General features: G+C 49.0%; 1 protein-coding gene across 1 annotated transcript; it reads right to left on the bottom strand.

Annotated features, from left to right (window-relative positions):
• Nucleotides 1-6,533: 6,533 nt before the first annotated feature.
• On the bottom strand, nucleotides 6,534-7,559 carry LOC141023163 (uncharacterized). The gene has a single exon (XM_073499497.1). It carries the CDS (start codon nucleotides 7,557-7,559, stop codon nucleotides 6,534-6,536), a length of 1,026 nt encoding a protein of 341 aa, XP_073355598.1.
• Nucleotides 7,560-13,924: the final 6,365 nt, after the last annotated feature.

Here is a 13,924-nt window from a genome sequence, read left to right as displayed (position 1 = left end):
CAATGGGTGTTCGATTCATCACAATGTAACTAGATTATTTACTCTAGTGCAAGTGGGAGACTGTTGGAAATATGCCCTAGAGGCAATAATAAATGGTTATTATTATATTTCTTTGTTCATGGTAATTGTCTATTGTTCATGCTATAATTGTGTTATCCGGAAATCGTAATACATGTGTGAATACATAGACCACAACGTGTCCCTAGTAAGCCTCTAGTTGGTTAGCTCGTTGATCAACAGATAGTCATGGTTTCCTGACTATGGACATTGGATGTCATTGATAACGGGATCACATCATTAGGAGAATGATGTGATGGACAAGACCCAATCCTAAGCATAGCATAAAAGATCGTGTAGTTTCGTTTGCTAGAGCTTTTCCAATGTTATCTTTTCCTTAGACCATGAGATCGTGCAACTCCCGGATACCGTAGGAGTGCTTTGGGTGTGCCAAACGTCACAACGTAACTGGGTGACTATAAAGGTGCACTACGGGTATCTCCGAAAGTGTCTATTGGGTTGGCACGGATCGAGACTGGGATTTGTCACTCCGTATGACGGAGAGGTATCTCTGGGCCCACTCGGTAATGCATCATCATAATGAGCTCAATGTGACTAAGGCATTAGTCACGAGATCATGCATTGCGGTACGAGTAAAGAGACTTGCCGGTAACGAGATTGAACAAGGTATTGGGATACCGACGATCGAATCTCGGGCAAGTAACATACAGATTAACAAAGGGAATTGTATACGGGATTGATTGAATCCTCGACATCGTGGTTCATCCGATGAGATCATCATGGAACATGTGGGAGCCAACATGGGTATCCAGATCCCGCTCTTGGTTATTGACCGGAGAGGCGTCTCGGTCATGTCTGCATGTCTCCCGAACCCGTAGGGTCTACACACTTAAGGTTCGGTGAGGCTAGGGTTGTAGAGATATGTGTATGCGGAAACCCGAAAGTTATTCGGAGTCCCGGATGAGACCCCGGACATCACGAGGAGTTCCGGAATGGTCCGGAGGTGAAGAATTATATATAGGAAGTCAAGTTTCGGCCACCGGAAAAGTTTCGGGGGTTACCGGTATTGTACCGGGACCACCGGAAGGGTCCCGGGGGTCCACCGGGTGGGGCCACCTATCCCGGAGGGCCCCGTGGGCTGAAGTGGGAAGGGAACCAGCCCCTAGTGGGCTGGGCGCCCCCCCCATGGGCCTCCCCCCTGCGCCTAGGGTTGGAAACCCTAGGGTGGGGGGGCGCCCCACTTGCCTTGGGGGGCAAGGCACCCCCTTGGCCGCCGCCCCCCCATCTAGATGGGGTTTGGCCGGCGCCTCCCGCCCCCCCTCCCAGGGGGCCTATATAAAGGGGGGGAGGGAGGGCAGCAAGATGACAGCCTTGGGCGCCTTCCTCCTCCCCTGCTACACCTCTCCCTCTCGTAGAAGCTCGGCGAATCCCTGCCGGCATCCCGCTACATCCACCACCACGCCGTCGTGCTGCTGGATCTCCATCAACCTCTCCTTCCCCCTTGCTGGATCAAGAAGGAGGAGACGTCGCTGCACCGTACGTGTGTTGAACGCGGAGGTGCCGTCCGTTTGGCACTCGGTCATCGGTGATTTGAATCACGGCGAGTACGACTCCGTCATCCACGTTCATTGGAACGCTTCCGCTCGCGATCTACAAGGGTATGTAGATGCACCCCTCTCCCCTCGTTTCTAGTATACTCCATAGATGCATCTTGGTGAGCGTAGGAAAATTTTAAAATTATGCTACGATTCCCAACACCATCGTCGTCTGCTCCGCCGGCATCTTCATCTTCATGATCATGCCCTTCGTCTGCTCCCGCATCTTCCTCATCATCATGTCCGGCATCTTCTACATAATGACTGTGTACTACATCACCGTCGTGATCATGTCCTAGAGATTCTTCGTCTTCTCGCCCGCCCGAGCCGCGGTGGTTGTCTTGCTGCCCATCCTCATTTCTTGCCCGACCCCCATGGACGACTTCATAGTCATCTTCATCACCTTGCCACCGATAGCCATCCATGAAACCACGCAAGAGCAGGTGGTCCCGCACCTGCCCGAAATCCAGGTCCGCAATAAGGCTCTTCAGCTTGCATCTTCGACACGGACATCTTATCTCCGTCTCGTTCTTTTCAAGCTTCTCGGCCTTCGCGGAGCTCAAAAACCTATTCACGATGCCTTCGGTCATCTTGCGGACCATGGTCGCCTGCGGGGTAGAGCAAAACGATATTTTAGAACCAAGAAAAAATTTGGCATGACTTTCCCTAAAAATAGGACCAAAAAGAATGCATAGTGCCAAAATTCTCACCGAAACGGAAATGAATCAACATTCCGGCAAAATATTGGCAACTATCGCATTTCAAATACCGGTACCTGCAAACACAAACATATATGCAACACCACAAACATATGCAACACGACTAACATACATAGATCTAGCTAGGCCATAAAAAGTGCATGTGCACGTTGTTCGAGAGGGAGAACAACATAAAGATAGCTTCCCCCTTACTTACCTATCAAAAAAAGGTAATTTAACCACTTAATTTGGATGAATTTATGGTGCAAATGAGGTGAGGAGGAGGAGGCAGCCGAGACAAGCTTGGAGGAGGAGGAGGAGGAGAGAATGAAGTGGGGAAAGTGAGTGGGTAGGTGTGGCTGTCCAAAATATCTAGCTCCTCCCAGGTTACTAATGGCGCACCACCACCTAATGCGCCATTAGTAACCCTGGTTACTAATGGCGCACCTGCTGGTGGTGCGCCATTAGTAGTTTTGCAAAAAAACAAAAAAAGACACTAATGGCGCACCGTGGAACAGTGCGCCATTACTAGCTTAAACTAGTAATGGCGCACTGTCCCCAGGTGCGCCATTAGTAGTTTTGCAAAAAAAAAAAAAAATATTGTAGTGGCGCACTATGTGGCTGGTGCGCCATTACTAGTTAGAACTAGTAATGGCGCACTGTGCCCTGGTGCGCCATTAGTATGTCTGGAAAAATAAAAAATAAAATTGTTACTAATGGCGCACCGTGTGTCTGGTGCGCCATTAGTGTAATACACTAATGGCGCACCAGCACATGGTGCGCCACTGCTACATAGCAATGGCGCACCACATGTCCGGTGCGCCATTAGTGGCCATTCCATCTATAGCCCTTTTCCTAGTAGTGGTGACATGAACCTCCTCCTGTGTACCTTGGCCATCATCTTGTTCTGCCAAAACAATTTCATCATCTGACACATCATCAGGAATGGCCCTTGGACCCCTTCTTGTTGTTCTCTCTGCTATATTTGGCAAAATGCCAGCCTTTCTTTGATTACATCCTTTGATGTTGTGGCATGTTTCATGGCAGTATGAAGATGTTATTGTGATTCCATGTCTGCTCATCACCTTGGTTCCATCTTTCTTAATCTCACAAGGTTGCTTTCTCCTACTCTTGTTTGAAGGCCTCCCTACTTTTTTTCATAGACAGGTGGCTTGATTTCACAACCATTCATCTTCTGTCACTCACTCCTATCTCTGCAAGGCTTGATAATGGGTTTGTATGCTAGCTTGAATGCTTCTATACTGTAACAGAAGTGCACCAAACTCCCAGGATCAATCCTCTCATGTCGGCAGCATGCAATTGCATGGTGACATGGAACTCCACTAACATCCCACCTTTTGCATGTACAGCTTTCTTCCTTCATGTCAACAATGTATGTCCCGTTCCTGTTGTCAACCTGAAAGATGCCATCACCAGCCCCTGAAACCATGCATGTAGCTGACAGCTCTATATTCTTCTCAATTCTTTTCCTAATTTTTGGGCATATTGAGCCAGGCCAGGTCTCTGCCTCCTTTCTTTTTTTGTAGAATCTGACCATGAGCTGTGTTTTGATCTTGTCAATCATTGATCTGAGATGCATCTCCCTAGCCTCAAGAATATATTTGTTGAAAACCTCACAGTTGTTGTTCAGAAGGATATCACACTTGACCAATTCTCTTTGGAAGCCCCTAACCCAAGTGTTGGGTGGTAGCTTCTCAAGCCATTTGTATGCTTCTAGGCTGATGACCTTCATTTCCTCCATGCTTGCAGCCCACAGTTCTGGTGTTGTGCTCCTTGCACACTTCCATAACTGGTTCTTAATAACATCTCCTTTGTGTGTTTGCTGAAAATTCTGCCATATATACCTAACATGGTGCATGTGCTCTGCATCAGGAAAGTGCTGCCTCACTCCCTTGATGAGGCCCTTTTGCTTGTCTGACATTATAGTCCATGGCTCTGTGTTTACAATTCCCAAGTCACTCTTCAGATTTGACAGAAACCATTTCCATGTGTTAGTGTTCTCTACCTCAACAACTGCAAAAGCTATAGGGTAAATGCAGTCATTAGGATCCATGCCAACAGCACACAGCATAACACCTCCATACTTTGTCTTCTGGTGGCATCCATCCAAAAAAATGACAGGCCTACATGCTTGCATGAAACCCCTTTTGTAGGCATCCAGAGAGAAATAACAACTTGCAAATATGCCATCACTAACACCCACATAGAAAGAACTGCCTGGATTTGATCTTCTGAATTCTTGTGCATAATCCCACATGCTGATGTACTGCTCCAACTCATCTCCTTCAATCACTTTCTTCACTAGCCTCTTAGCCCTTCTGAGCTTGCTCCTTGTTGCTGTCATGTTCCAATCTTTCTGAACCACCCTTGCAAAAAAATTCATATTCATGTTTTCATCTGCTCTGGAAGAATCAACATATTTTCTAGCCATAAAAGGAGCAGTGAATGACTTAACACACCATTTCTTTATGCATGTATGCTTTGTGTTGTATTTCTTGATCATGAAGCAGTTGATTCTCCCATCAAATGAAGCAGCCATTTTTGGTAAAGCAGACCTAATGTAATCGCAAATTAAAACAATTCTGCACACCAAGTCAACTCTGACACTAAAATCAACCTTTACTGCTTAAACCCTAGACCCCTGGACCCATGACAAATTGGGGGAGAAAGAACCCTAACCACTCCAGATCTCTGCAAACATGAGCAACAACTGCGAACCCCCCATCCTAACACAGGACGCAGCCCTATTTTTGGCCTGCCACTAAGTTCATAAGAAACTGCTAAAACCCTACCACCCACACCCAACCCGTCAGAAAGTTGAACGAATGCCCAAACCCTAGCTCGTACGCACAATTGATGCGACCAAGAACTCTTTGCCGGAGCTAAATTGGACAGATCGAGCAACGGAGATGCTGGCGACGGCGACGTACCGTACAGGGGCGGCGAGGCATCATCACGGCGACGCGAAGGAGCAAGAGGGACGTCGCGCAGGCCCCTCCCGAACGGCGCGGACGGCGGCGGCTCAGCGTCCGTCGACGTGCTCATGGAGCCGTCGTCGACGCCGACGAGCTCAGAGGACGACCTCGGCAGCGACGATGAGCAGAGAGGGTGCGGGAGAGCAGAGGAGACAGCGAGCGGGTGCGGGAGGAGAGGGAGACGGCGAGCTGGTGCGGTCCGATCAGGTGGGCTGGTTTAATGGTCAAGGCAATTTTGCAAACCCCCCCCCCCCCCCCCCCCCCGCCCCCGCGGATGGACTAGTATTAACCCCGGGCACGACCAAGTGGCGGTCAAACCTAGCTGGCGGTCGCTGACTCGGCCAAGTCAGCGAATACGTACACAGAATCGTACATACGGACCAAAGTGAACCCTGTGCGCAAGTACATGGACCGTAGTTCGGGTATTTTGAAGTAGTGGTACTAAAGTGTCAACCGACTCAAGTTTTGTGACCTACAGTGAATTTTTCTCTTCTAGAAAAATCAGAAGTAACATGTAGCGTCATTGGTTTGCAAAACTATGTTACCCAAAGCAACAAGGAGTCGGTTTTAGTGTCTTTTATTCTTTTAATCTGACTATGTTAGCTAAGCAAGTTTGAAGACTTATTCAGAACCCGGATTCAGTATGTGTGCACATGTTCTTAAGGCTAAATTTAATCCTAATTAGCAAATTATTCATGCTGGTATACGATGGTTTGATCATCATTCACATGGCAAAGTATAGTGGCCAAAATTCAAACATTCAAACATGGGCATATTTGGAGAGTGGGTAGTGAGAAAACATCAACATATGGGGAGACCCATGGATCCCATCTATGTATGAACAGGAAGGTAATTACGATATAAGAGGAACAGTGATGCTTCGCGTACTAATTAAGAACATGCATGAACAGATAACGCACAATCAATGTAACTTCCTGAACTACAACAACATGAAACACCCCCAAGAATATCAGAATCAAAGAAGAATGACCAGTACGAGTACATCAAGCAATCAATCATCAAATAAGCTAATAAGGATTGATCATATGATCCAACAAACAACAGCAGTTGCAAATGTTGTAATGGTCGATCTCAGCAATATAGCTTGCAATCAAAGCTAACGATCAAATCAAACAAGCTAATAAGATTCACACCCCACCAAATGAACCAACTAACAACAGCAGCTGCAAATGTTGTAATGGTCTCAGTGGATCTCCAGCAACCACTCACTCCATGAAGCGCCAGCCTCGCACGAAGCGGGAGCACTGGGACTCCGGCGGGGGCGCCACGACCTCGAAGGCTGCGTCGCCCACCACGCAGCCCCGTCTGACATCAACGCCGTACATGTGTGAGCCGATAATCAGGTAGAGGACGCCGTGAGGGCCGATCACCGCGACCGCAGGTACCTCCCTGGGCAGTCCGGTGGATGCGTACCGGGGATCCTTCCAAATCGTGTCAAAGCTGAGCGACCCCTCCAGGAGCCAGGCGTCGTGGAAGATCCACGCCTGAATCAGCGGGCGGTGCAGGGCATCGACTATCTCGGCGTACCGGAGCAGCTGCCCCTGCTGGCACATGGTGGCGCACCGGAGCCGGTCTAGGCCGACGGCGCCGGGTGGCCGGGCTCTCCCTGGTGGGAGACGCACGAAACGCAGCACATGGCCCCCGTCAAGCTCCCACCAGAGAAAGCCAACCCTGAGATCAAACCATATGATGCTGCGGCCTTGCGCCACCACGCCCTGGCCATCCCAGTGCCAGTCGCTGGTGACGCCATCCACCGCCACCGGAAAGGCGCCCCACGAGCTGGTACAGCTCTCGTAACGGAGGAGCGAGGTCTCACCGGGCTGCAGCGCGAAGATGCTGTAGTCGTCCTCGCCGTGGGAGACGATGGCGAGGCGATCCGGCAGCAGCACGCCGAGGAGTGCGTCCGGAGGGAGGAGAGGGGTCGCGGAGCCGGACGTGACGTCGCACACGTAGTAGAGCGTCTCGTCGGCGCCGTCCTCGCCGCGGGCGTGGAGGAGGAGTAGGTGCCCGTGGTCTGCCAACGCGGACACGTACGGGTACGGCTCGTCAGTCGAGGTGAAAGCGCCCGAGAGCTGGTTGCCCACGACGAGGGTGCTCGGCATTGGCGGTGGCGCCGCCGAGAAGACGACGTCGATCCCGGCCGGCATATCGACGTCCACCACCCGAGGGATGCAGGCGAGGAGAGACCACTCGGCGGTCTGGATCTGCAACTCGGCTCTGCACATCGACATCGCGCGCGATCAAGAATTCTGGAACTCGTCCACTTGAATTGATGGGAGTAGAGAAGGAGGAGGAGGTTGAGCTCACCTAGGAGCGGAGGAAGCGCGCGGCGGCGCATGGCCGTGGGCGGTCCGGGGTCGACGGATGAGGGTAAGCCTCCGCGGGAGCTGCTGGGGGCTCCTGCGGCCCTTCATAAGCCACCAGTAGAATGCCCTGATGCGGTCGAGGTCGAGGATGACGTCCTCGACCCGCTTCCACCCACGGGTCGAGCGGAGGCGGCGGACCGCGCGGTAGAGCCTGACGAAGACGCCGCGGTCGACGTCGTCCTCCGCGCTGTCGTTGTCGAGCAGGTCCAGCACGTCGTCGCCGTATGGCTCGGAGGCGAGAGGGCGGCGGGAGCGGGACGACCCGCTCTCGGCGCGGCGGCTCCGCCGCGCAAGACGGCGCAGGAAGGCGGCCAAGGGCCCTCCGCGCGCGTGCTCGTCGGGCTCCGCGACGGGGCGGTGCAGGACGACATCCTCTCCCTCGGTCCCACGCGGTCGGAGTCGAAGGGGCGCGCGGCGGTCGCGGATGACGGCGACGAGGTCGGAGAGGGCGGGGGGGTCGCGGAGGACGGCGACGAGGTCGGAGAGGGTGGGGCGGGTCCGGCGGAGGAGGTCCCCGGCCCCGGGCCGCTGCAGGAGCTCGTCGATCGCGGGGCGCACGGCCGCTCTCCAGCGAGGCGACCCGGCGCGGATGGAGTCGGCGGCGGGGCGGAGCAGGGCGGAGGCGCGGGTGGCGCGGGTGGCGGCGGCGCGGAGCGCGAGAGCGGATGCGGCACCGAGGCGCGCGGCGCCGGTGACGAGCCGGGTCCACGCCGTCATGGCTGCGGGCGGGCGGGCGGTGGCTAGGGTGGGGAAGCGAAGAGGGGGAGGAGGGGGCGCGGCCTCCGGTTGGTTGTGTGGGGGAAGAGAGGGGCGAGGCGAGCGAGCGAGAGGGGAAGAGAGCAATGCGAGCGAGGGGGTTGGGTTTCCTTTGAGCGCCGCGGCGGGTAGGTCGGTTCGGTTCCACCCGGTGGCACGCGTGCACGCGACGGTCGACCGATCCATCCATCCAATCGGCCAGGGCCGGCGATCTAGCTACGTGTTCTCCTCGCCCTGATTGGTCTGGTGGGTTTGACTCATGAGTCCACATAGCAACCAAGCTCAGCAAAGTGTACCACCTGATGCAAGATCCATCCTGGCTCTCACTTAGGAAGAACAAATGTACTCGATCTATCTAGTTAATAATGTGCGTGCTAAATCAATTTGTCCCAACTAGCACTTTCCAAGAGCTAAAATGTGGCATGGATCCGGATTATGTGCACACTAGCTAGCTAGAGAGGGAGATCAACACCAACATTAATTAAGACCCTAACCTACCTACACACTAGAGAAGGATCGCTCATTGCTCCCCTCCCGTCCGTCGCCAAAGCATGCATGACTGGAGCGGAAGGGGGCTCCTGGGTTCACCGCCAGCACAAAGAGGTGGAGTATATGGTTGTCCAAGAACCCATATGGTTGGAATACCATCTTCTCACACAATATTCATTTTTCGATTTATTCCAACACCAGATCATAACTTTTAGTGTAACCATCTTTATTAGGAAAGTACTCCCTCCGTAAACAAATATAAGATCATTTAGATCGCTACTTTAGTTATCTAAACGCTCTTATATTTCTTTACAGGGGAAGTATAAATTAGAGAGCATGTGGTCAGAACAAAAACAATTAATACGACCTTAATCTAAGTGATGCCTGTTGATTTTAGGGTGAACGGTCGTACCCTTTGGGGTAGCCGGTTACGTGTTTATATACACGGGAAGAGCCCCCGTGGTGGCGTATACAAAGAGGATACGTATTGGGGTAGAGTACTACTCTATACCCAATATGTATAGTACAATAACTCTAATACCCCCCCCCCTAATCTAGACCTGGGGACCTGGGAGAGGTTTAGATTACGTTTAAACTCATCTAATTTTTTTACACATAATGTTTTTGTGAAACCATCTGCAATCTGATCCTTGCTTGATATGAACCTGACATCAAGTTGCTTGCGAGCAACTTGTTCTGGAACAAAGCAGAAGTCTACCTCAATGTGTTTTGTACGGGCATGAAAGACTGGATTGGCAGACATGTAGGTAGCACCAAGATTATCACACCATAGGCATGGTTTCTCCTGAAGGGAAACACCAAGTTCACGAACTAGTGCTTCAACCCAAATAAGTTCAGCAGTGGCATTTGCAAGAGCTTTATATTCAGCCTCTGTACTTGACCTGGACATAGTAGGTTGTTTTCTGGCACTCCAAGAAACAAGATTGGGCCCAAAAAATATGGCAAATCCACCAGTAGAACGTCTATCATCCAGATCACCTGCCCAATCTGCATCGGAATAGGCACTAAGAAGGGTGGAGCTAGACCGCTGGAAAGTAAGACCAACCTTACTTGTGCCCTGAATATACCTCAAAATGCGTTTAACAGCAGTCCAATGTGCAGTAGTAAGAGCATGAAGAAACTGACAGGCCTTATTAACTGAAAAAGAAAGATCAGGGCGAGTCAGTGTCAGATACTGGAGTCCTCCGACAATGCTTCTATAATGTGTAATATCCTCAGATCCAAGAGGAGATCCATCTGTCAAGCGTAATGTTTCTGTAGTGGAGAGGGGTGTTGGACATGGCGTGCAAGAACTCATACCAACACGAGCCAGTAAGTCTGTAGCATATTTTTCCTGACTTAAAAGCAACCCATTGGACTGTTTGTGAACCTCAGTACCTAGAAAATAATGAAGATCTCCAAGGTCCTTGAGAGCAAAATCCGAACTTAAGTGATGAAGGAGAGCTGATATAGCCTAATCAGAGGAGCTTGCAACAATGATGTCATCAACATAAATTAAGAGGAACATAGTGAGTCATGGCTTATCAAAAAGGAACAATGAAGTATCAGCTTTGGATGGAAGAAAACCTAGTGTGTGTAACTTGGAACTCAGGCGAGAGTACCAAGCTCGAGGAGCCTGTTTCAAACCATATAATGCTTTATCAAGTCTGCAAATATAATTTGGATTAGCGGAAGACTGAAAACCTGGTGGTTGTTTCATGTAAACCTCCTCTTCCAGAACACCATGTAAAAACGCGTTCTTCACATCTAGCTGCCTTAAACTCCAGCCTCGAGAAACTGATATTGCAAGAACAATTCTGATAGTGGCAGCCTTAATAACGGGGCTGAAAGTATCCTCGTAGTCAATACGTGAATCCTTTTGCAACAAGACGTGCTTTGTACCTGTCCATGGTGCCATCAACATGTTTCTTGATGCAATAAACCCATTTGCAATCAATTATATTTTTATTTGAACTGGGAGGCACTACATGCCAGGTTTTGTTAGCAACAAGAGCATCATATTCATCTTGCATAGCATGTTTCCAGTTTGGATCAGTAAGGGCCTCAGAAAGATTCTTGGGTTCTCCTGTAGCTGTTAGAAGAGCATACCTAACAGTACCATCAGTATATAGTTTCGGTTTTCAAATACCTTTTTGCAGCCTAGTTTGAACTCCAACAGCAGGAGGTGGTGCAGGAGTGGAAGGCACAAAAGATCCTGAAGAGACAGCAGAATCAGGCAGATCCACACCGGAATCCATGCGGCTGTCACCTGATGAGGTAATCATTACGTGTTTATATACACGGGAAGAGCCCCCATGGTGGCGTATACAAAGAGGATATGTATTGGGGTAGAGTACTACTCTATACCCAATACGTATAGTACAATAACTCTAACAATGCCCACTTCTATCTTGAAAGTTGTCCGGATCGGATTAGCATGCATAGGTTGAAATATTTTACAAAATTAGATCTATCACCCAACGGATGACATATATGTGTTGCTTTTGGCATTTTGTCCTCTTCGCCGTATTGTTATATTCAGGTGTTGTCACCGTGCATGCATTGTTTTGAAACCCATGCATGCATTGCTTCAAACCCTAAACCTTCACCCTATACGGACGTGTGCACCCATATATATGTGTGTGTGCACACTTCCCTTCTGCCTTACATGCAAAAAACGTTGGCACACGGCGTGGCACATGCAACGCACGGCCTGCGCCCAACACACGCTCGAGAAGGAGTATGACGTGACAGACCGGAGAAATAACGTACCGAACCATGACAAAAAGGTTAATCAATTTTCACCTCCTTTCAATCACGACATCATAAAGTAAGAGAGCTCGATCATACGTACCGCGAACAACCAAACTCTGCAACCATACCAGCCGATGATCCATCCCAGCTGATCAGTCAATGATCCAACCCATGAAGTAAGAGAGCTCGATCATGACGATTACGAAGAACAAATGTACTGTAATTAATAATGTGTTAAATCAATTTGTCTCAACTAGCACTTGGGAAGAACTAAAAGGTGGCATGGACAACACCGCCATTAATTAAAACCCTAACCTACTGTAATTAATAATGTGTTAAATCAATTTGTCTCAACTAGCACTTGGGAAGAACTAAAAGGTGGCATGGACCTGGATTATGTACATCCTAGAGATGGATCAACACCGCCATTAATTAAAACCCTAACCTACCTACACACTCGAGATGGATCACTCTCATCCCGTCTGTCGCCAAAGCATGACTCCAGTGGAAGGGGGCTCATGGGTTCGCCCCCAGCAGAAAGAGGTGGGGAACCAAACCAAGTGTATCGAGAGCTGACTCGTGTATGGTGTTCTGTTCTATATGGTTGTTGAAGAACCCATGTGGTTCAAATACCATCTTGTCGTGTAGTTTTTTTTAATATTTATTCCAATAGCATATCATAACTTTTAGTTTAACCTTTTTTATGGAAGTATGAATTAGAACATGTGGTTGGAACAAAAAAAATCAACATCTTAATATCTAAGTGATGTCCACTTCTTGAAAGTTGTCTGGATTAGGCATTCATGTTTTGAAACATTTTACAAAATAAGACCTATCACCCACCGATAACATATATGTGTTGGTTTTGGCATTTTCTCCTTTTTCTTGTATGCATGCTTCAGACACATGTGCATGCTTCAAACCCTAAACCTTCAGCCTAAGTACTAAGTACTACATACGCGTGCACCGAAATGTGTGTGTGTGTGTGTGTGTGTCGGCACACGACGTGGCACACGCACGGCCTGCACCCAACACAGGCCCGAGAAATAATATGATGTGACGTACCAGAGAAATAACATACCGAAAACCATGGCAAAATGGCCGATCAAATTCCATCTCCTTTCAATCACGAGGTCATAAAGTAAGAGAGCTCGATCATACATACGGCGATCAACCAGGCTCTCTCTCTCTCTCTCTCTCTCTCTCTCTCTCTAAAACCTAGCCATCTTACATAGCAGACATGATGCAAAAAATATGACCATGCGGCAGCTCCACGACAAATTGTACACAATGTCACAAAATATGAAGGATGCCAAAAGAGGGTGCTGCAATTAATCCGTGCATGCATGAGACAGCACGTCCTACGTACGTACGGCTGAAGTAGAACTGCTAGCACTCATATCCGTGCATAGCAGACACGTTTCATTAACATTTGGAAGGATTGTGTTCGTATCACATGGAGTTGTTAAACGAAAAAAACGTGTATATATAGTGAGTTTTAAAAACGAGTATATTTATAAAAGAAGGAAGTAGCTACTCTCTCCATAAACTAATATAAGAGTGTTTAGATCACTAAAATGGTGATCTAAACGCTCTTATATTAGTTTACAGAGGGAGTACCATATAGTGAGATGTTGTAGGACTAGAGATAGGGAACCCGCTTAGGGAGGTGCGTGCATGCATGTGGTTGTGTTTTTTCTGCCTATGATAATTCTAAGGGTTTTCTCTATAATAAAACCGACAAGCGGAACTTGCCAAATGGTAGAGAATAGGAAAAGGACACCACGTGGCAAATGAGGTGAGCAACCTAAAACATACTCCCTCCGTTCCAAAATAGATGACCCAACTTTGTACTAGCTTTGTACTAAAGTTAGTATAAAGTTGGGTCATCTATTTTGGAACGGAGGGAGTAGAGAATACGAAAACCACCATGTTTGCTTCTCCCATTGTCAAAATATTTACCCACAACCCATTACCGAAAACTATTGGTCTCTCATGGTGTCAAAATTTCTTACTTTGTCCTTTGCCTAGCTGAAAGTGGTTTTTGTCGATGGCTTTTGAGTCCGGCACCACCGACACGGAGGAGGATGAAGATCTATTGTACCCTATTTGGAGATCAATCTAATATAAGCAGAAGTAGGGCTATTGCCCATGGCAAAGGGTTAAGCTGGGTTATACTCATGTCTTGTGTCCATCTGGTGACCTGTGATGATGTCTCACTGCCAAAGTAA

The sequence above is a fragment of the Aegilops tauschii genome, chromosome 5 (assembly GCF_002575655.3).
Source record: "Aegilops tauschii subsp. strangulata cultivar AL8/78 chromosome 5, Aet v6.0, whole genome shotgun sequence".
Lineage (NCBI taxonomy): Eukaryota > Viridiplantae > Streptophyta > Magnoliopsida > Poales > Poaceae > Aegilops > Aegilops tauschii.
The sequence above is the reverse complement of the archived record's forward strand: the minus strand, read 5'-3'. Positions and strand labels throughout refer to the sequence as shown.